The 21,062-nt window shown below is 42.7% G+C and overlaps 1 protein-coding gene and 1 non-coding gene across 3 annotated transcripts in view; one reads left to right on the top strand and one right to left on the bottom strand.

Moving 5' to 3' along the window:
- map4k3a (mitogen-activated protein kinase kinase kinase kinase 3a) overlaps window positions 1–21,062 on the top strand; it is an 87,020-nt gene that overhangs the window by 32,066 nt on the left and 33,892 nt on the right. For both annotated transcript variants that reach the window (XM_029776582.1, XM_029776581.1), the window contains exons 3-12: window positions 6,563–6,653; window positions 7,210–7,274; window positions 9,544–9,599; window positions 10,271–10,318; window positions 11,131–11,173; window positions 11,868–11,940; window positions 16,028–16,159; window positions 16,761–16,823; window positions 17,250–17,331; window positions 18,713–18,835. In XM_029776582.1, the coding sequence (XP_029632442.1) occupies window positions 6,563–6,653; window positions 7,210–7,274; window positions 9,544–9,599; window positions 10,271–10,318; window positions 11,131–11,173; window positions 11,868–11,940; window positions 16,028–16,159; window positions 16,761–16,823; window positions 17,250–17,331; window positions 18,713–18,835 (776 nt within the window). The remainder of the gene's footprint in view (window positions 1–6,562; window positions 6,654–7,209; window positions 7,275–9,543; window positions 9,600–10,270; window positions 10,319–11,130; window positions 11,174–11,867; window positions 11,941–16,027; window positions 16,160–16,760; window positions 16,824–17,249; window positions 17,332–18,712; window positions 18,836–21,062) is intronic.
- Window positions 15,300–15,372, bottom strand: trnaa-agc (transfer RNA alanine (anticodon AGC)). The gene has a single exon. It is a non-coding gene; the product is annotated as a tRNA-Ala (tRNA).

Below are 21,062 nucleotides of genomic sequence, written 5' to 3'. Positions count from 1 at the left end.
AAACACTCCATTGCTATCAGCGGTCTCATACTTTTGAGCTACCTATAACACTATTTCCAAGTCAACCGATCGCTCTAACACCTCTTAATACGAAATCGGAGCGGTTCGGATAGATATAAGCCATATCACGAAAACGTTTGAAGACAAAGTGGAGCTATTACTTTATTCCTTATACCTATCCAATCCTTTCAGATCTACAAATGGGTGGCTAGGGGTCAATGTGGAATTCTCATTTTGTACAGTCATATGATATTATATTGGTATTTTACTGATTCTAATTGGTATGGTGCTATTAGAATCCCGAATCAAACAACAACTCAATACATCTTATTAACATTTTGGTCTTAGTCAATTTTCAGAATCATTTTACAGTTAACTGTTGATGCTATAGTCGGGACGAACCAACCCAGGGGGTGAAAACTGGTGGGTGTAGGCTAGGCTAGAGACTAAAGAAATGTTTACTTACATTTTCTTGCTATAAATCAACAGGGATTCACTTTGAGTTTGACTTGTCAGACTGGGTGTCAGAAGGTGGTAGGCTTGATGGACTGTGAGTGTGCGTGAGTGTGTGTGCGCGCAGAATTGTGTATAGGCATGTGTGCGGTTATCTGTTTGTGTGTGTACAGATTTGCAGCCTGAGGCTTGTGGGGGGGTACCATCTGACATTGTGTCTGGTAAGAGTTCAAACAGGAAGAACTAGCTCCTATAGAAATAATGAACACTACTGCAGCCCCTGCTTGTGTGAAGCACGCTTGTGTGTGTTACCAGTAATGTTCCACATTCATGCAGTCCGTTAAATCTACAGTACAGAATAGGATCATAATTTGATTATGATCCTATATTGCAGGAGAATATTCCTCCAGTACAGGACATTTAAAACGTGTGTTGTATTTGCGGTTTTAAAAGGCTTCTGAAGTTTGTAATTTCCACTTTGACATTTCAGACTTCATTTTCCCTTACAAAAAATGTATCAACCCCTACAAAAATGTCCATAAATTATAATAATTCACATTTCCTGTTGCTGCAGGATGATTTTCCTGCTGTAGCAAACTGGCTCAAATGAAGTTACTACATCTGTAGCTATCCAATGTTAACTTTCATCATTTTGTGTTTGTGTGTGTGTGCACGTGCGGCCGTGTGTGTTGTTGTCCTTGTACGTGAGTGTGTTCTTCAACAACCAAAGCTATTCTTGGGCGGAAGGTTGAGGGGTCAGTCATCATTGAACCGCCCCCTGACTCTCCCAATCCTCTCCTTTTAATGTCAAACCACCTCTTTACCATATCCGCTGTGACAGCTCCTGCCTTGCTTTTGGTGTGTGTCCCAAATGGCACCCTATTCCCTATTTAGGAAAAAAAATGGAAATAATCGTGCACTACATAGGGAACTAGGGTTCCATTTTGGAAGCGGCTTTAGTATAGACACACAAGACTGGAGTATTTCTGCAAGGCTTTTGGACTGGGGGACCTCTGTCGTAGCACTTTTAACGTTAATAGGCACTATTGATTTGCTGCAACTTTCCTCTCCCTTCGTGTGTCCGTTCTTGTAAGGACACTGCATACTTCTACAATAACAGGAATTGATTTGGGGTTTATTTGTGGCATATTCTTAGGTTGCGCTTGTGCCATGGGCATTTCAAACATTTGATTTGTGTCAGTTGTATTATCATCCACAGCTGACTGTAAACCATGTTTTATTTATATAAAGGGATAGTAAGCCAAATGACAAAATGACATATTTGTAACCTTACCTTGTAAGCAGTCCTTACAGAGTATCATTGTCTTCTGCATGTAGTCGCTCAAGGCACTTTTTTCAAAGCCCCCTTTATGAAAGACCATCAATGTTAGGTGTGTGAGTCTGTTTATCATAAAAGAACACTGTACTGTGATGTCTCTGTGTTGTTGGGAATACCAGTCACTTCAAGGTTGCGTTTCAAATGACTATTCCCTATATAGTGCACTACTTTTTACCGGGGCCCATTGGGTGTGGACTTATCATTTGTTACATGTTCGTCGCCTAACCCACTGGCTCCAGGTCATCTATAAATCTTTGCTAGGTAAAGCCCCGCCTTATCTCAGCTCACGTGTCACCATAGCAACACCCACCCATAGCACGCGCTCCAGCAGGCATATTTCAATGGTCATCCCCAAAGCCAACACTTCCTTTGGCCGCCTTTCCTTCCAGTTCTCTGCTGCCAATGACTGGAACGAATTGCAAAAATCACTGAAGCTGGAGACTCATATCTCCCTCTCTAACTTTAAGCATCAGCTGTCAGACCCTGTACACAGCCAATCTGTGAATAGTCGACCCAACTACCTCATCCCCATGTTGTTATTTATCTTCTTGCTCTTTTGAACCTCAGTATCTCTACTTGCACATCATCATCTGCACATCTATCACTTCAGTGTTAATGCTAAATTGTAATTATTTTCGCCTCTATGGCCTATTTATTGCCTTACCTCCCTAATCTTCTACATTTGCACACACTGTACATAGATTTTTATGTTGTGTTATTGACTGTACGTTTGTTTATGTGTAACCCTGTTGTTGTTTTTGCTTTATTTTGGCCAGGTCACAGTTGTAAATGAGAACTTGTTCTCAACTGGCCTACCTGGTTAAATAAAGGTGAAATAAAAAAAACGTGACACATCCAAGGGCTTAAGACAACATCCAAGATGGGGTTTCTGATGTCGTTTGAACTTCCCTTGCGGATGTTTAGGGTTGAAATGCTTATTGTCTTCTTACAGTGCATTAGAGGTAGAGAATGCAGCGGACAGGCCTTTGATGGTTTGCTAGATTGACGGTGACAATTGGAGCTAGAAAGTGGTCAGAAGCTTTAAAGAGAGAGAGTGTGTGCCCGCATTTATCAGGTGGACCACATGCTGTGGAGTTCAGCCCGGAGGTCTCTTATTAGCCATTCCCGCTAACGCACTGCAGGAAGCCCATCTAACATTCATGCTGCCAAGGTTTTCGCCCTACCTCTTAAAATGCCAACAGCGCGGCAACACGAGAGGAAGGTGCCACAATCCACCGTGACAGCGTGGAGTGACATGGAGTTGCTTGTCAGTACGCATCACGGCCAGGGCAGCTGGCACTCTCGACAGATGTCGCCATGATGTCCAGGAGTTTGTTTCATGGCGACAGGGTCGATGGCTCGAGGTGTGTCGCCAATGCCAGGACCATGGAAACCTACGTAGGCTAGACATAGGCTGACAGATTGACTATCATAGTGTGTGGAGTGGACAAACACACAGACACACACACACACACACCAAGGGTGGGCGGTTAACACCCTCTAACATGTCACAGTTAACCAACGCTGGACACCATATCCAGCACCTTGTTATATCTGCCTGTCTGTTTCAATCTCAAGTGTAAAACTGTTTCCCAAAGATGCTTTCAAAGCTTTAGCCCAACTAATATTCCCTAGCAACAGTTTGCTGGGGTCTATTTGGCTTATCTCGCTTTAGTGGCGTGCTGTGCAGAATTCAAAGAAGTAATTTAATATTTGCATTTTTTTTTTACTTCTTCCAATTTGTTCTAATTTGTGCTGTTTGATTTTCAGATGGCATCTCGGTCACAGTTTCCTTTTCATTTGGGCTGGCTGCCAGGCTTTATCTTCATCTTGTGCTTTGTGCTGTCTGTGTACAGTCCAACAATCTGGCTTAGAGGCTGCCAAGATCTGTGTAACTGCTCCAATAGATCACAGTCTGTTTCCATAAGGCCCCCTCCACCAAATCTGGATCCTGTTCATTAGGGCATGCAACGGGAAAAGTTTGAAAACATTTTGCAACGGAAAACCAAAATGAGCATTTCCGTTTTTAATTCCTTTTTTCTTCCGTTTGGTGCCTAATGAGCACAACCTTGATGGCTTCCAGTCGTCCATGGTATCTGCCAACTCTAAGCAATTTTCTGTTCTGTTAGCCAACATGAGATTGTGGTTGTATAGCCATCACATTATGTGGTCCTTGCTTGCTATCAGTATATGTGTGCATCCCAAAGGGTGCACCCTATTGCATAGTGCACTGTTTTTGACCAGAGGCTTAAGCTGCACTGGTCAGGGGGTAAAGCTGCAAAGAAACTGACCTTATGTCAGAGCTTAAGGGCAACCGCATTCCATTATCCTTGTGCTAAGGTAAGCTCGGCTCTTCTGGGCTCAGCAATATAAGTCTTTATTCCATGTCAAACATTCACTACTGTTTGATAAATAGCCCAAATAAAAAACGACCATTTGGTCCATACAGTTACAATATGTAAGGGCTTAGTGACCAGAATGTAAATATTAAACACTGTTTTGTAACTGCAGATAAATACTTCAATCCATGTATTTGTAGGATATTGTGATCAAAAAGAATACATAAGAGTCAATGAATGACAGAAGAAAAAAATACTTTTAGAATTATTCATTGTTAACGCCAAGTTCTTAACTTAAAAAACAATGATGTAGGCAGTTCAGCTTACATTACATCTCTGTAGTAAGCCAGTAAACCTCCACTTGTGTTCTAAATATAACATATTTATAAATTGTTTTGAGTCCAAAGACTCATTCTGGCAAGCTCGAGATAAGTGTGCAGGAGTTTATCCAAAGTCACTCCTTTGGTGTTAGCACGTAGAGGCGATTGCAGTCAGTAGTAGGCTTCTCCCCCAGTCCTACATGCCCATAGACGCTGATCTTGGGTCAGTTTAGCTTTTTCCCAACCAATGGTTAAGGTTATGATTGGAGCAGGAGATGCTGATCCTGGATCTGTACCTAGGGGAAACTTCACCCCCAGAGCATCCTATACAGTCAGCCCCTCTCTCCAATCCCCTCTGTGCTGGAAAAATGTCACCGCGTCACTGGAGAAGGACAAGCTCACCACGACAGGAAGCACCAGGGCCATCTGACCTTGGTCACTGTTGAAAGTGAATCCTGGGACACTCCCTCAAGAGGAGGCCGTAAGCAGAAAAAGACCCGCAAAACCTCCCCCACCGATATTTCATTCATCATTGGGTCCGATTAAACTTTATTAATAGTTATTTTTTTGCTGCAGTGCCAACGCTATAGACAACCCTCGCCTTGCATATCCAGCACGTTACATACATTTTAATGAGCCATTACGTAAGCCAGCATACATATTTATTTTCATCTCTCATTGAGACTACAGAAGGAATTTTGAACGCGGAGCAAGCGACCGGCTTAGAAATATTGAATAGTGGCGAGAGAGAAAAAAGAGAGGGAGGTGTACATTTAAAAAGAAAAAAAGATCAGCTTTTTAATGAGGCCTGGAGCGTCCATCATTAAGCCAGCAGTCACACTAAAGTGACTTTGTTCTCTCTCGCTCTCCTCCAAAGCGTTTGTCCCGGCGCACACGTTTATAGACATTGAGACCCGAGACGGAGATCAAGGTCAGCCAAGATCGGCGCCGTCAGGTCCACGAACCCCAGGGGACATTGTCGAAAAAGAGAGATTCTCATCCAATCAACCAGGCCCCGCCGTCTGTCCCTCGGGCCAATCGAAGGCGAGGGAGAGCTTCATGGGCAGTCATTTCTCGTTAAAACCAATAAACGTGCCCAGCTTCTCCCTCTGAAGAAGCATCGGGTGGAGCTGCGCTCGATAGCTCTGCCTGGGAGAAATGCGCTGACCTAGCAACAGTGCTAGTGCTAATGTGCTGATGGAGAGTGCCGGGTTTGAATGTGCAGCACGCATCCCGTATTGACAGAGCTGCTAAAAACGAAAAGCATGCATCCCCAGCGGGTTTTAGTCAAGGGCTATTCACTGCTGCCTTGTCATTGAGAGAATTTCTTATCTGTGAGTGTGTGTGCATGTGTTTGAGTGTGTGTTTTGAGTGCACCCTCAAGGAGACAGGCCCCCCAAAACGTAGCTTCTATTGGTTTCTATTTCCCCAGTTTCCAAGTCCATCACGTTCCCCCGCATTAGAAAAGCGTTGAGTGTCGGGAAACACTGGCCTTCTGGTGGTGTTGACAAGCTGCCAAACTGAATATTCCCAGCCTGTGTAATTATGATCTGTGGAATTGATTCCCCTCGGCGATCGTAGTTGGACGTCGTGCGGCTCATTGATTCTGAGATGTATGGTCCTCATTTGGGAGGTGTGGAGCTTAATGTTTGCAGTGATAGCTTTGCCAGTTTGACAGATGCCTTCATCAAAAGGGACTAGCATAGATTACAAATAACGCATTGATTCTGCTAAATCAATCCTCCGAGCCATTATCTCTGCACATCCGGGTCAGTATGCAGACTAATGCACAGTTGGTACTTGTTTAGGGCCAGAGAGGAGTCTACTTACTTTTTTTTGCCAATTCTCTAAGTTCCCAGCTAGTCTTGCCAGAGTGCTTTGGTTCAGCAAGGTGGTCTAAGCGTGTGTCTGTGTCTGCATAAAAAAATGAATAATTCAAACTTATTTTATGCCATTTTATTCATGTAGAAGCAACTGAAGTTCCTTTTAAAGTTATTCAAGTGTGTTTACATTTATGTGTGTTTGTGTATGTGTTTATAAATGTGTGTTTATGTACGTATGTGAATTTGTCTCTCCTCACCTGCTCTCTCACGTCTGTCGTCTCTCTACAGGGGAGGACTTTGTGGTGGTGCAGCAGGAAATCGTCATGATGAAGGACTGCAAGCACTCTAACATCGTGGCCTACTTTGGCAGTTACTTAAGGTAGCATATTTAAAAACCCGTACCCCGCGTTCCCTCCGTCACCACCCCTAACCTACCCTTCCCTCCTCCACCCCTGCCCTGGCTCAGTCAATTCCCAGCCACTCACAGGCTTGGAAGTACACACACACACACTCACACACAGGCTCAGCGTGGAGTCTTACTCCACTGCAGTCAAGCTACAGTCAGAGCCTCCGGTCCAAGCCTAGCCGCACTAACGCTAGCTAGCGATGTGGCTAATTGCTAGCTCTGGGGAAAGGCTTTGTATTGAACTGCTCAATACAAAGGGAGGTGAGGGAGGTGGAGGGTGGCCATATTGAGAAGTTGCAGGGAAGTTTTAATCCGTTGGTTGCCCGGAGGGCGGTTGTGGCCTAATAGCCAAACCGCATCATGCTGTGTCACGACCTACAAAAGACTCCCAAAAGCATTCATCCTCCTCATACTCTCGCTCTACCCCCCCAGACTCCACCCCGCCCCCTAGCGTTTGCTTTTTACTCAGACTATTTTGAGACGTACAGTGTCGATTGTAATGTCGTTTGTTTCCTTTTGCTCTTTACAGGAGAGATAAATTATGGATATGTATGGAATATTGCGGGGGAGGGTCCCTACAAGACATATATCACGGTAAGCAAACACAACAACATACAGCACACACACTTGAAAAATGACAGCTGGTTCAACCGGTACGATGAAGCCAAATTCAATACGTTTCAGTGTGTGGTTTTAAGCTAATTCCTCACTCAAGCTAGGCGTCCTCTTACTAGGGTACGTCCCAAATGGCACGACCCAAATGGCACCCTATTCCCTTTATAGTACACTACTTTATACCACTGCCCAGAGGGAATCGGTTGCCGTGTAGGAAGTAAGGTTTCTTCTCCTACCACATAACCAGACAGTTAACAGATTCTTATTACTCTTCTTCTTCTTGTCTCGGTCGTTAAAGGGAGAATCTGCAGTTGCTACGTCCATTTTTGGACCTTAAAAGAGATGATATGTACCCATTTTAATTCTGGAAGAATATAATTTAGAAATTGCCTCGCGCATAGTTCAACTGTCTTACCCCATCACAACCCAAAATATAAGCTGGTTTTTACGCCAATGTTTGTAAACATTGTAAGTTGTAAACAAACACTGTATAGGTTTAAAACATGGCTAAAACTATAAGTTTGATGTCATGGATGGTCAGTCCTTTCATCCATAGCTCCATCTATACATTGGAGTAGTTACATTTCTCCAGCCCCATCCCGGAGTTATGTACGAAAGCACTGGTGGCGTGACCTCTTTGTAATTGTTTGAACTGCAGATTGCCCATTTAAAGCACAGGTCATTATAGCGGCTGTCTTAAGCAGCTGTTGTCGCACTTGTGTGTGCGCGCGCACACACACACACACATGCACTCACAGAGACCGTGTTGATTCTGCTCTTAATGACTGTGCTGGGCTCAGTCGGCTGCGAGGCCCCTCATTAGAGAGACAGAACAGCAGTCGACACCACCAAGTACCGTTGATCTCAGCCTCCCACATATCAGCTCCCCGCTGCCACGGAGACGACACGCTGCTCGTAATGTCCCCAACCCTAGGCTCTGTCTACGTCTCCGGAGTAAATAGAGGGTCCCCGAAACGGAAGGCCTTCGAAATGCCCTGTAGTTTCGTTGCGTCTTCACATTCCTTGGACCTTTTAACCTCCGTCGTTTTAGATGTTGGGTATTCTTAACAAGGCTTTAGACCCGCCCTGTAGGCAGGTGGCGGGTGAGGTCAAGGGGGCATGTCGATAGTCTAACATAGCTTCCTCTCCGTCTGCATTGATCTGAACATGGAGGATAGATGAAAGCAGTATGGTAGACCATAGCTGGGAGTATGCTGTCACCTGTATAGGTTCTTTCAGGTCAGTGCCGATGAAAGAAAGAAAGAATATAAAGGTAGGAGGTCATTTTCGACTGAGTTTTCCAATTGAAACAGGGTCAATGAGTTTCCAGCTAACCTGTGTAAATATTTGGAAGTAACGTCATCATTTTTTGGAAAGATAAGCTTGAAATGGGAATGTTATAATTGATTGAACGGACTAACTTGGTGACCCTGCTTTTTGTTATACCCCTTATAGGCCTAAGAGAAAGTTAGTTTAATTAGCCCTGTCATGTGACTGACTGCACCTTTTAATCAGACCCCAATCAACTGGTGCTATCATGGCTTGCAATCTACTTAGTAGAGACTTTAAGAAGATTAGCCTCTCAATGGCATGGCCAAAGCACTCACACAGCCTAGGATTGAAGCAGGATGGTGTATGATGTGTGTTCTCACTCAAACTGCAGGCAGGGCAGGCAGGGCAGGGCAGGGCAGGGCAGGGCAGGGCAGGGCAGGGCAGGGCAGGGCAGGGCAGGCAATTCCGGAGGATCATGTTTGAATAGACAGTTCTTTTATTTGTCTATACAGGCGATCTCATTGAGAATATGCAGTTTATAAATGATATTGAAATCTAAGAAGGACCTAGGAGTCTAGCTCTGTCTAATTCAGTAGCACATCTATTTTTGTTCCGTTTTTAAAAGGGTCCTGTTGTGCCTGGTCTGTTCTATAGTCCCGATAATGACCTTGAAATAACCTAACGTTGCCAGGTAAAGCTGTCAGATCAACATCCAGTTGTGGACCCTATTGTTGATTTGTGGTTGATTTGATGTGATTTGGTTGAAGCTGGGGTTAAATGACACAAATACTTCAAATGTGGCTTGAAATGCTGATATGTGCCCAAATAAGACCTTTAGCTTAAATAATATTAAAGAAATACATGATACATTTGAGTTCAGGTACCAGATGTTGTCTCAGGCACCAACAGCCGAGGAACATTTTGATAAAGCATGTGTGCTTCTCAGGCTCTAACCATGTCTCTCCTTATCTTTCAGTGACTGGGCCTCTCACAGAATCACAAATAGCCTACGTGTCTCGAGAAACTCTTCAGGTACGTCGATTCAGTTTGCCTCCTCCAACGCTCAAGCGTTCACTCTTCTTCTGACACAGGTCTTTCATCTCAAAGTGTTGCCTTTGAGCGTCCTCTTACCTTTGATTTGATCCATCCACTCGAAATGAGACCAAAAACAGCCTTTAGCAATAGGAAAGGAAAGGGGGATACCTAGTCAGTTGTACAACTGAATGCCTTCAACTGAAATGTGTCTTCAGCATTTAACCCAACCCCTCTGAATCAGAGAGCTGCGGGGGGCTGCCTTAATCGACATCCACGTCTTTGGCGCCCGGGGAACAGTGGGTTAACTGCCTTGCTCAGGGGAAGAACGACAGATTTTTACCTTGTCAGCTCGGGGATTCGATCCAGTAACCGCCCAATGCTCTAACCACTAGGCTACCTGCATAGCAACATCGCAGGACTATTGTTGTCGTTGATTTCTTTGATTTTGATACACAACTATTATACTATAATAAATCCATTATTACAAATCCCCAAAAATAAGACTATTGCTTTCCTGGTAAAATGACTGCTCTCATGCTTTGGAAAAGTATATGTGGCTGATTTTGGTTGAATGTGAATTGGCTAAAAAGGGACACCATATTTGGATGGGATATTATTTGTGAAGAGGTCAATGGACTGACTCACTGTAGGCATTTTTCCCTCCACAGGGTCTCTACTATCTACACAACAAAGGGAAAATGCACAGAGACATAAAGGTAAGGTGGGAACATGCACAGACACATAAAGGTAAGGTGGGAACATGCACAGACACATAAAGGTAAGGTGGGAACATGCACAGAGACATAAAGGTAAGGTGGGAACATGCACAGAGACATAAAGGTAAGGTGGGAACATGCACAGAGACATAAAGGTAAGGTGGAAACATGCACAGACACATAAAGGTAAGGTGGGAACATGCGCAGAGACATAAAGGTAAGGTGGGAACATGGCAGATTGTAGCAGGAATACATGGCTTCCATTGCATAGAATAGAATAGAGTGCACAAAGACAAAGGTAAGGTGGGACTGGGACAATAACCGTTTCAAGCAGGAATACATTGTGTAAATTAGAATAGAGTTTATTGTCCTCTTTAAGGAAATAATTTTACACAAGCTTGTACGCACACACAAATAGACCAACAACACCTTTACCCAGACATGTACAATTACATTGACAGTAGTTTTAGTGTGCTCCTCTGGAATTTCTTGGCATAGATGTGCAATAGCCATTATAAAAACATTTCTGACACTAATGGTCACCATTCTAATCCCCAACAAGACATCTTTCAAAGTCACTCCAGGCTTTTCCCGTTTTGGTCTTTTCCCTGTGAAGTTTCCTTTTGATAGATGGCCTTGTTAAGAGACTGCTGCAGAAATGAAATTGCACTGAAAATGTGCAGATACAAGTTAGTTAGATGTTTGATATGTTGTTGAGGGGAAAAATACGTAAAAACGTACTAAACGCTTCCATAGGCCTATGCAACTGCAGATCCATTGTGACGTTTTGATCTTCTTTTATGTGTACAAAGGGAGCAAACATACTGTTGACAGACAACGGGTACGTCAAACTAGGTAAGGAGTCCAGACGTGCAACTGTTTTCTTTGATGTGTGTGTGTTTCAATATGATGAATCATGGCAATTTGGTGAGTGTGTGAATCATCACCTGGCGAAGATTGACAAGCTGTTAATTGCGCTTGGCTGTGAAGAGCACCTTCTGCTTTCACATTCTGTCTCTCTGTCTGTCCTCTCTCTCTCTCTCTCTCTCTGTGCGTGTGTGCGTGCGTGCGTGCTTTCCTATTCAATGTGTGTAATAGGCGAAATCAAGTCTGCGACGCACGCACAGCTTGGACAGTGATAATTGTATCAGTGCTAACACTACGTTTTATATCGTATTCCTTTTGGAATATTACCTGCGCCAGCTTACAAAAGATGTATAATTATTACAATACATGAACATTGCATGATTTTAATTGATTTCAACTTCGTTATGCATCGTTATGCATAGTTTATCATCATCATACATGTATTAGACATTCACTGTATTCATGATAAACTGTTGTTGATTGCATTTGGACATTTATTTGCCATTTATTCATGATAAACTGTTACTGTATTAATGTAACTCTGACTTTTAACAAATCATTTACAAATCATTCATTGGTGAGTAACGACATGTTAAAAAGGCATAATTCATTTTGCTTAATGGAGGCCTCATGTAGATATAACTACAAAGTCAGGCTTCTCATGTCTTTCTTATCTTGGCAGCTGACTTTGGCGTCTCGGCCCAAATCACGATGACCATTGCCAAGAGAAAATCCTTCATCGGCACACCTTACTGGTAACGTCCTTCATCACTTCCCCCCCTCTTCTATCGATTCTCTCTGTCCCTTTATACCCAAGTCAGGTGAATCTATCCATGGATCTATCATCCACCATTTTGTCAAGCAGGATATGAATGTGCCCTTCAATTGATTTTAAAAGGTGTTGGACCCCCTAGAGCCGATTTCCGCGGCCCGCATAATAAAAACATCCCCATCAAAATCCATCAGTTTAAGCTAGAGAGATGTTTTTTTCTGCATTGCATCCGCTGATGTTGCACTTCCGCATATGCAGTTAGAGCGGTGTTTGTCGGACCATGAGACATCCCGAGAATGGGTCTTCTTGCGAAAACGTGTGTAGCATTCGAACGGTTTGGCCTACAAAAACTATTACGACTATTGAAAGATGAGATGCACAAACACAACGGTGTTCTCTGTTTTGCTATACGGCCCCCACAAGCCTCACAAGACTTGTCTGAAGGTACATGTTGAAACATATTTTTATGTAAGTGTATATATGGAGAAAGTTTAGTGACAAAAATTAGGGCTTAAATACACATTTCAATGCTTGTCTGTCACCAGAGATTTTAACAGTTTGAGAATGCTTGACAAAAAGATATGCAAGCCTAAACATGTTTTGCATTTCAAACTACAAAGCTAGTAGAATATATACAGTGGGGGAAAAAGGTTGTCCTCTGAATCATTCAGATGTTCATTGGCAACGGGCATGTATATTCATTCAGACGGGCATGTATATGTATTCTTGATAAGGGGGACCTTGCGGGCGCTGCAGGATTTCAGTCCTTCACGGCGTAGTGTGTTACCAATTGTTTTCTTGGTGACTATGGTCCCAGCTGCCTTGAGATCATTGACAAGATCCTCCCGTGTAGTTCTGGGCTGATTCCTCACCATTCTCATGATCATTGCAACTCCACGAGGTGAGATCTTGCATGGAGCCCCAGGCCGAGGGGATATTGACAGTTCTTTTGTGTTTCTTCCATTTGCGAATAATCGCACCAAATGTTGTCACCTTCTCACCAAGCTTCTTGGCGATGGTCTTGTAGCCCATTCCAGCCTTATGTAGGTCTACAATCTTGTCCCTGACATCCTTGGAGAGCTCTTTGGTCTTGGCCATGGTGGAGAGTTTGGAATCTGATTGATTGATTGCTTCTGTGGACAGGTGTCTTTTTTACAGATAACAAACTGAGATTAGGAGCACTCCCTTTAAGAGTGTGCTCCTAATCTCAGCTCGTTCCCTGTATAAAAGACGCCTGGGAGCCAGAAATCTTTCTGATTGAGAGGGGGTCAAATACTTATTTCCCTCATTAAAATGCAAATCAATTTATAACATTTTTGATATGCGTTTTTCTGTATATTTCTGATGTTATTCTGTCTCTCACTATTCAAATAAACCTACTATTAAAATTATAGACCGATCATTTCTTTGTAAGTGGGCAAACGTACAAAATCAGCAGGGGATCAAATACTTTTTTGACCCACTGTATTTGTTTTTTTTTTTTTCTAAGCCCAATCCCACACATTACCCTAAACTGGGTTTGTATCCTAACCCCAATCCAGCCCCTTACCCTAAACTGGGTTTGTATCTTAACCCCAATCCAGCCCCTTACCATAAACTGGGTTTGTATCCTAACCCCAATCCAGCCCCTTACCATAAGCTGGGTTTGTATCCTAACCCCAATCCAGCCCCTTACCCTAAACTGGGTTCGTATATTAAGTCCAATGCCGCCCCTTACCCTAAACCATGTTTGTATCCAAATCCTGACCCTATCCTCCCCATACACTGATACATCACACTCTTTCCCTGCTTTGAGCCCACCCCTTTCTTTATTCATGTTTTGTTTAGTCCGATGTTTTGTTTTGACTCCTATTTTGTAGTTTTTCTTTTTAATATCTATAAAGCGCAATATCATTTAAAAACAAAAAAATGTTCAGGGGCAGGACGACAGATTTTTACCTTGTCAGCTCAGGGATTCGATCTTTCAACCTTTTGGTTACTAGTCCAACGCTCTAACCACTAGGCTACTTGCCGCCCCATATAAGTATTATTATAATTATTATGCTTGGCGAAAACCAAACACTGCATTCCACAGTAAGAACTTCATACCAACGGTCAAGCATGGTGGTGGGAGTGTGATGGTTTGGGGATGCTTTGCTGCCTCAGGACCTAGACGATTTGCCTTATTAGAAGGAACCATGAATTCTGCTCTGTATCAGAGAATTCTATAGGAGAATGTCAGGCCATCCGTCTGTGAGCTGAAGCTGAAGTGCAGCTGCATCATGCAGCAAGACAATGATCCAAAAACACGCAATCAAGTCTACATGAAAATGGCTAAAAAGCAACACATTTTTAGTTTTGGAATGGCCAATTAATGTCCAGACCTAATCCCAATTGAGATGATGTGGCAGGACTTGAAACGAGTAGTTCATGCTTGAAAACCCACAAGTGTTGCTGAGTTACAGCAGTTCTGCATGCAAGAGTGGGCCACAATTCCTCCACTGCAATGTCAGAGACTGATCAACAACTACAGGAAGCGTTAGGTTGGAGTCATTGCAGCTAAAGGTGGAACAACCAGTTATTGAGTGTAAGGGGGCAATTACTTTTTCACACAGGAGCATTGGGTGTTGCATAACTTTGTTAATAAAATAAATAATCATGTTTTTTGTTGTTGTTATTTGTAAACGCAGGTTCCCTTTATCTAATATTAGGTTTTGATTGAAGATCTGATAACATTCAGTATCAAAAATATGCAAAAATAGAGAAAATCAGAAAGGGGGAAAATACTTTTTCACGGCACTGTAGGACAGACACTTCAGAACAAACTTCCTTTAGATTTTTTGGGGGGTACCATCTGTTGTTCCATGTAGTGACTGTTATTCAGTATGTTCGTATGGGCTAATTCAATATTTAATCAAATAATAGTTTTATTCATTTTTTTTTAATTTCAAGGGGTCTTAAAATTCTAAATCAAATAACTAAATGATCTTTGGTATGACCTTAAAGCAATTCCATATGTTAGCTCAGTAGAACCCCCCGCCCAGCTTAGGCAGGGGTCCGACTCTAGTCTAGGGAGTTAACGAGTCAAACATATTCTGATTATATTGATTTGGTGGTGGTGATGATGATTGATGATGGGCGGCAGGTAGCCTAGTGGTTATGCCTGTTGGGCCAGTAACCGAAAGGTCGCTGGTTTCAGTCCCTGAGCCAACTCGGTGAAAAATGTGTCTGTGCCCTTGAGCAAGCAACTTAACCCTAATTGCTCCTGTAAGTCATTTTTACATTTTAGTCATTTAGCAGACGCTCTTATCCAGAGCGACTTACAGTAGTGAATACATACATTTCATACATTTTTTTTGTCCTGGCCCCCCGTGGGAATCGAACCCACAACCATGGCGTTGCTAACACCATGCTCTACCAACTGAGCCACAGGGGGCTCAGTTGGTCGCTCTGGATAACAAGTCGCTCTGGATAACAGCGTCTGATAAATGACTCAAATGTAATGATGATGTTGGTCTAAATTCTATCATCAAATCCAATTTAGACCAGTGTATTCGATTTAGATTTTTAAAAGTAGCCTGTTAAACAAGTCAAACGATTCTGATTATATTGATTTCAATGATGATGATAATACAATGATGCTGTGATGATGATGAGGATGACTGCTGGTATCATGAAATTAATTTAAGACCAGTGTTTGGGTTACACTTTATAATGATTTTCATGAATAAGCCCTATAAATGCTTATGAATTTTAACACTTACAAAAGTGCTGGCTGTAGCCATTTGGGGCCTTAAGCGAGATTTGGGTGGGTTGCCACCCCCGACCGTGGGGGCAAAACATTTTAATGGCCCCCCACTTGGCCGCCCTAGTGGTCGCGCCACCGCTAAACAAAAGTTTAGAAATATTTACAAAATGTGTTCATGTTTATAAACATTTATAAGCGAGTTATTGGCACAGTGGGTTATACAGTGTGAGTTGAGAGGTCAGTGTGAGTTGGTTGAGATGACCCTGTAGTGTTAATTGCTATTGACTGTGCCAAGGCTATGTGGTGAACGGTTCATTTGACTGAGCCGACTCCCTGTCTGCAGGATGGCACCCGAGGTGGCAGCCGTGGAGAGGAAGGGCGGGTACAACCACCTGTGCGACATCTGGGCAGTGGGCATCACCGCCATCGAGCTGGCAGAGCTGCAGCCACCCATGTTCGACCTTCACCCAATGAGGTTAGTGTTTGGACCCGTTGGCATCAGACCAGGGTTCTTTTTTTTTTAAAGGAGAGTGGACTCTCCTTTCGTATTTTATTGTTTTTGACAGAGACCGTTATGAAATGAAGAGCAGACAGAGAGAAGGGGCCAGTAGGTGCCGGGAGTCTAATCCATGCAGGCAGGGGATTCGTATACACTCACACCCCCCATATGTACTTGGACAGGGAAGCATATATTTTTTGGAACTCTATACTCAAGGATTTTGGATTTGAGATAAAATGTTTCATATGAGGCGACAGTACAGAATGGCACCTTTTATTTGAGGTTATTTTCATACTTATCTGTTTTAGCGTTAAGAAATGAAAACACTTTATGTTGCTAGTACCCCATTTTGAAGAAGTCTGAAGTATTTGGAGAAATTCACTTATAGTGTATTGAAGTAGTCAAAAGTAGACAAACTCGTTGTATGCATTTGCAGAACATAGAGAAAGCGGAACATAATTATTTTAAATGTATGCTTAATAAGTTAGCACCTCTGAGTAAAAGCAAGGATTATAAGTGTAAGGACTGATTCCTTGAAATACACAACTGAACTTTTTTTTTTCTTTTTTTTTCTCAGAGCCCTGTTTTTAATGACCAAAAGTAACTTCCAGCCGCCCAAGTTGAAAGACAAGGTGAAGTGGTAAGTGTCTTTTAGGCTTGCTGCCTGCAACATTACCTACACCCTGGCCAGTTCTATTTCGCTACTTGAACACACCGTCCTCTCCCACCCCAACTCTTATACATTAGAACTGGATGGAAAAGAGACGTAATACATTATTAACGAATCGAATCAAAATGCTGCTAAAATATTAACAGTCAGACACGCCTGTCACGGCGGTAAAGGAGCCTCAGATTCGTGTCGATGTCATTTGACTCAGAGAAAGGCTGTTTTTTTTTTTGTGGGGAGGGGCTGGAGAATTGACAGCCTAACTCGATTTACACATAATATGGGGTCAGGTTTCATCCCAAAGAGGTTTGATCGTTATTAGCATATAAATGGAATATTTATGATCGAATAGGCGGAATATATATATTTTTTAATCCAATTTCGTTCTCCCTCCCCAAGGACCAGTAATTTTCATCATTTTGTAAAGATATCGTTGACGAAAAATCCAAAGAAAAGGCCCTCTTCAGACAAGCTGCTGCAGGTAAGATGATCAGCAATGGGATTGTAGTGACGTCATTGTGTAGATCAAGGGATTTGGTTGCCGCAGTGACAACCCACAGAGCATTGTTAGTAAGTAACTCTTTCAAATGTTCTCAAGGTCAAGATTTAGTGAAACAGTGTGAATATTTGGAACTAGAGCCCTCTTTGCATTTGTTATACGTAGACTGGTTAAACGGGCAATATGAAGTTTAAACAATAACACAGCAGTTACCCCGCCACTGTTTTTGTACACAGCTGAGTGATGGTGCTGGAGAAATGTAACCACTCTCAAATGTATAGAAAGAGCTAACCGATGCAAGGACTGACCATTCATGATAGTGTATCAAAATGATAGTTTTGAAGGTATGCAGTGTTTGTTTTCTAGTAAAACAAGCTTATATTTTGGGTTCTGATGGGGTACAACAGTTGAGCTGAGCTCATGAGGCAGTTAAAAGATTCCTCAAGAATCAATGGGTAAAAATGATTTAAAAGCCCAAAAAGATGTCGCAATCGCAGAAAGTGCTGCAGTTTTTACATAGCAACTCTTATTTACTAGTAGCCTGAGGTTTGTGTTCTTAGAACTCTTCCATGTTTATTAGTCAAATAAACATGGACAGAGGAACCCACCTAACTCTTACAAGCTCAAACCTTTTTTATATTTTATCTTAGAAATCTTGTTTATCAAATCATTTGAAGATCTACTGCACTTATAGTGCCTTTTACACATTACTCTTTAGCCTTTTAATAATCTATTGCACTGGCATGTGATAAAAACAGCATAATATCTTGTGTCATGCTTGTCTGAGGCAAATGGCACCGTATTCCCTATATAATGCACTACTTGACCAGGGCCCATATTTGGGACGCAGCCATAAATGTTTTGTGTCTGTCTGGTGTTTGTATATCAGTTCATATCAGATGCAGCACTTTAGCCCTGAATCGAATTGTCCTAAGGGATGGATAAAGTTGTATCTTATCTCATCTTAGATAACATTTTCCCCATGCCAAGCCAACTCCTATTTTATTCAACTGCTATTTGGCTCAAGAGGGAACAACCATGGCAGGAAATGTATTTATCATTTTTTAAATAATTGAGTGCTATGACTAATTTGACAATATAGGTACAAAAAAAAAGTTTTTTATTCGATTGCATTTCTCATAATGCAATCTTTCTGACACATGGATTTTCTTGACTGAATCTGGCCCATAGTCTCCTACAGTTAGTCCCAGTCCCAGATTTGTTTGTATAGTCTTGCCAACTGCTATGATTATTGCCGCACCAATAACCATAGGATTTGGCAAGACAGCACAAACAGATCCGAGACCAGGCTATCCTACAGTATGAACTCAGCTTCATTGTTGTCCCCTGATGTTTTCCCCAGCATCCCTTTGTCTCGCAACCCCTGAGTCGAACACTGGCCATCGAGCTCTTGGACAAGGCTAGCAACCCGGACCACTCCTCCTTCGACGACCACTTAGATGACGAGCCCGAGGAGCCTGAGGAGGTACAGTGGAGCTGCAGACACTAACCAGTAACCTTTGCCTCTAGCGAGGGTGCTAGTCTGTTTCTGCTATCTTGCCAACTCCTTGTCACTCAGCGTCAATCCAAACATTTGGAATGACTATTCCATAAGGAGTTGGCAAGATAGCAGAAACAGATTGGCACCCAGGCTAGGTTGCCTCGGAGGTTGCCATTTTAAAATGGTGACATCGATTCTCACAGTGGAATAGTAATAATTTAGATTTTTGCTTTCTTTCCTGTATTTCTGGTTACCGGTTTTGATTGATCAAGGCCCTAAATCATTTTAATTGACTGTAGAGGACAATAATTGGTTAGAGAGCATCAAATGTACTTTGTTATACAGAACACTTTGTCACTGTAGGTTTTAGGGGTCAATTTAGTCTGTGTATAATGCACAGCAAGAGCTTGACGAGAGTGCTTTTGCTATTCATAGCCACAGTATTCACACTCAGCAGTACTTTCTATCGTTGCCAATATTATACTAGAATACACTGACTGAACATTCTGTCCTGTTCATTGGCACTGTTCATTGCATATTTGTTAGACAATTACAGAATGTATAATATTATACAGCATCTATATATTTTTGTTTTAATTTTAAAAATGTACTAGCCTTAGCATAAGCGTTAATTAGCCTCTGGCAGCAGTCACTTTGTCCAAGGTCCATAATACCTGTCTGTAGGTGTTGACTGTAGGTGTTGGAATTCTTTAGGCCGTTTCACCCCCTGCCCGGTCCTCAACTGCTCCGGGGTAAAGTTTCCCCTAGGTACAGATCTATGATCAGCTTCCCTTCCCCCAATCCTAACCTTAACCATTAGTGGGGGAAACGCAAAACTGACCTGAAGATCAGCATCTAAGGGCAATTTCACCCTACTCCTCCTCAACTCCTCTCATCAGTTGGGCTGAGTGTATCTGCCTCTCTCCTTCACCCTTAGTTGAAATACAAGAGGGTCGTTTGGCTCATACTGGGGTGTGTTTCAACCTGTTGACCCCCCCTCCCCCTTTCTCTGCAACTCCCACGTATTGCCGTTGGCAGAGAGGTACCGTGTGTGTGTGTGTGTGTGTGTGTGTGTGTGTGTGGAGGCATTGTGGGCCTACATGTATGTGTTTGCCTGCTCTGGTAAATTAGATTGTGTGGACACAGACATAGATGTTTTGTGCATGAGAAGTGTGTTTGGGTGTAACATCAGAAATGGACATGTGCTGAAATTGTTTGACGTGGAGAATGGTGTGATACCATTGGGTCCTTGCTAAAGCTAAAATCTATGCTAAACCTTACCTTTTGAGTACTTAGTCCCACTTAACAGTGGGTGACCATAATAAATATTTACATCAGGTAGTGTAATTACAGTGTAGATACTGTAGCTCTACATGTAAATACAAAGGTATCGGGGACACTTATTGTAAATTGGAACCAAATGCTATTTGTTTTTAACGGTAGACCCGTGTGGCTCAGTTGGTAGAGCATGGCGCTTGCAACGCCAGGGTTGTGGGTTCAATTCCCACGGGGGACCACAAGAAAAGTATGAAAAATGTATGCACTCACTACTGGATAAGAGCATCTGCTATATTAATAAAATATAAAATACAGACAAGAATAATCCTATAATATATCCCAAGATGAAGTTGTGCTGGTGAGGGTCCTTCAACCGCCCTTCGCTTCCGATGGTTTGGCTCTAAATGCTTTTAGTCTCTTCTTCAAAACAACCAGGCATTGAAGGATGTCATTCAACTGCCATTTTGTGCCCTGGAACTGTCAGTTCCACTGTGAGCCCTTCACATAAAGTAAAGTGCATGTCCTCTGATGCACGAGGGAGGACACACTGCTAAATAAATAACAGTGGAAGCCATCCTGGGACTACCTTGGTTGCCCCCAAATGTCACCCTGGTCCCTTCGTAGTGCACTACGTGGGCTGCTGTCAAAATTAGTGCACTATATAGGAAATGGGGAGCCATTTGGGATGCACACCCATCTTATAGTCATGACACAGAAGAAGACTGGCCGCCAACTAATGATTTTCCCCACAGGGCTTAGTGGGAGGGCGGATATAAGGTTGACGACCCCCCCCCTCGGAAGGGTCATTTTCATTACGCATGTGTCATCAAAGTGCGACATTCAGTGGTGTTATTTTTACACCAGCCTTTTTAATCAGGGAAACATGGAAGGTTGCCAGGAAGATGTGACTCACCTGAGTGTCCCAAATGGAACC

The sequence above is a fragment of the Salmo trutta genome, chromosome 14 (genome assembly GCF_901001165.1).
Source record: "Salmo trutta chromosome 14, fSalTru1.1, whole genome shotgun sequence".
NCBI classification, from domain to species: Eukaryota; Metazoa; Chordata; class Actinopteri; order Salmoniformes; family Salmonidae; genus Salmo; species Salmo trutta.
This window is presented reverse-complemented; position numbering and strand designations above follow the sequence as displayed.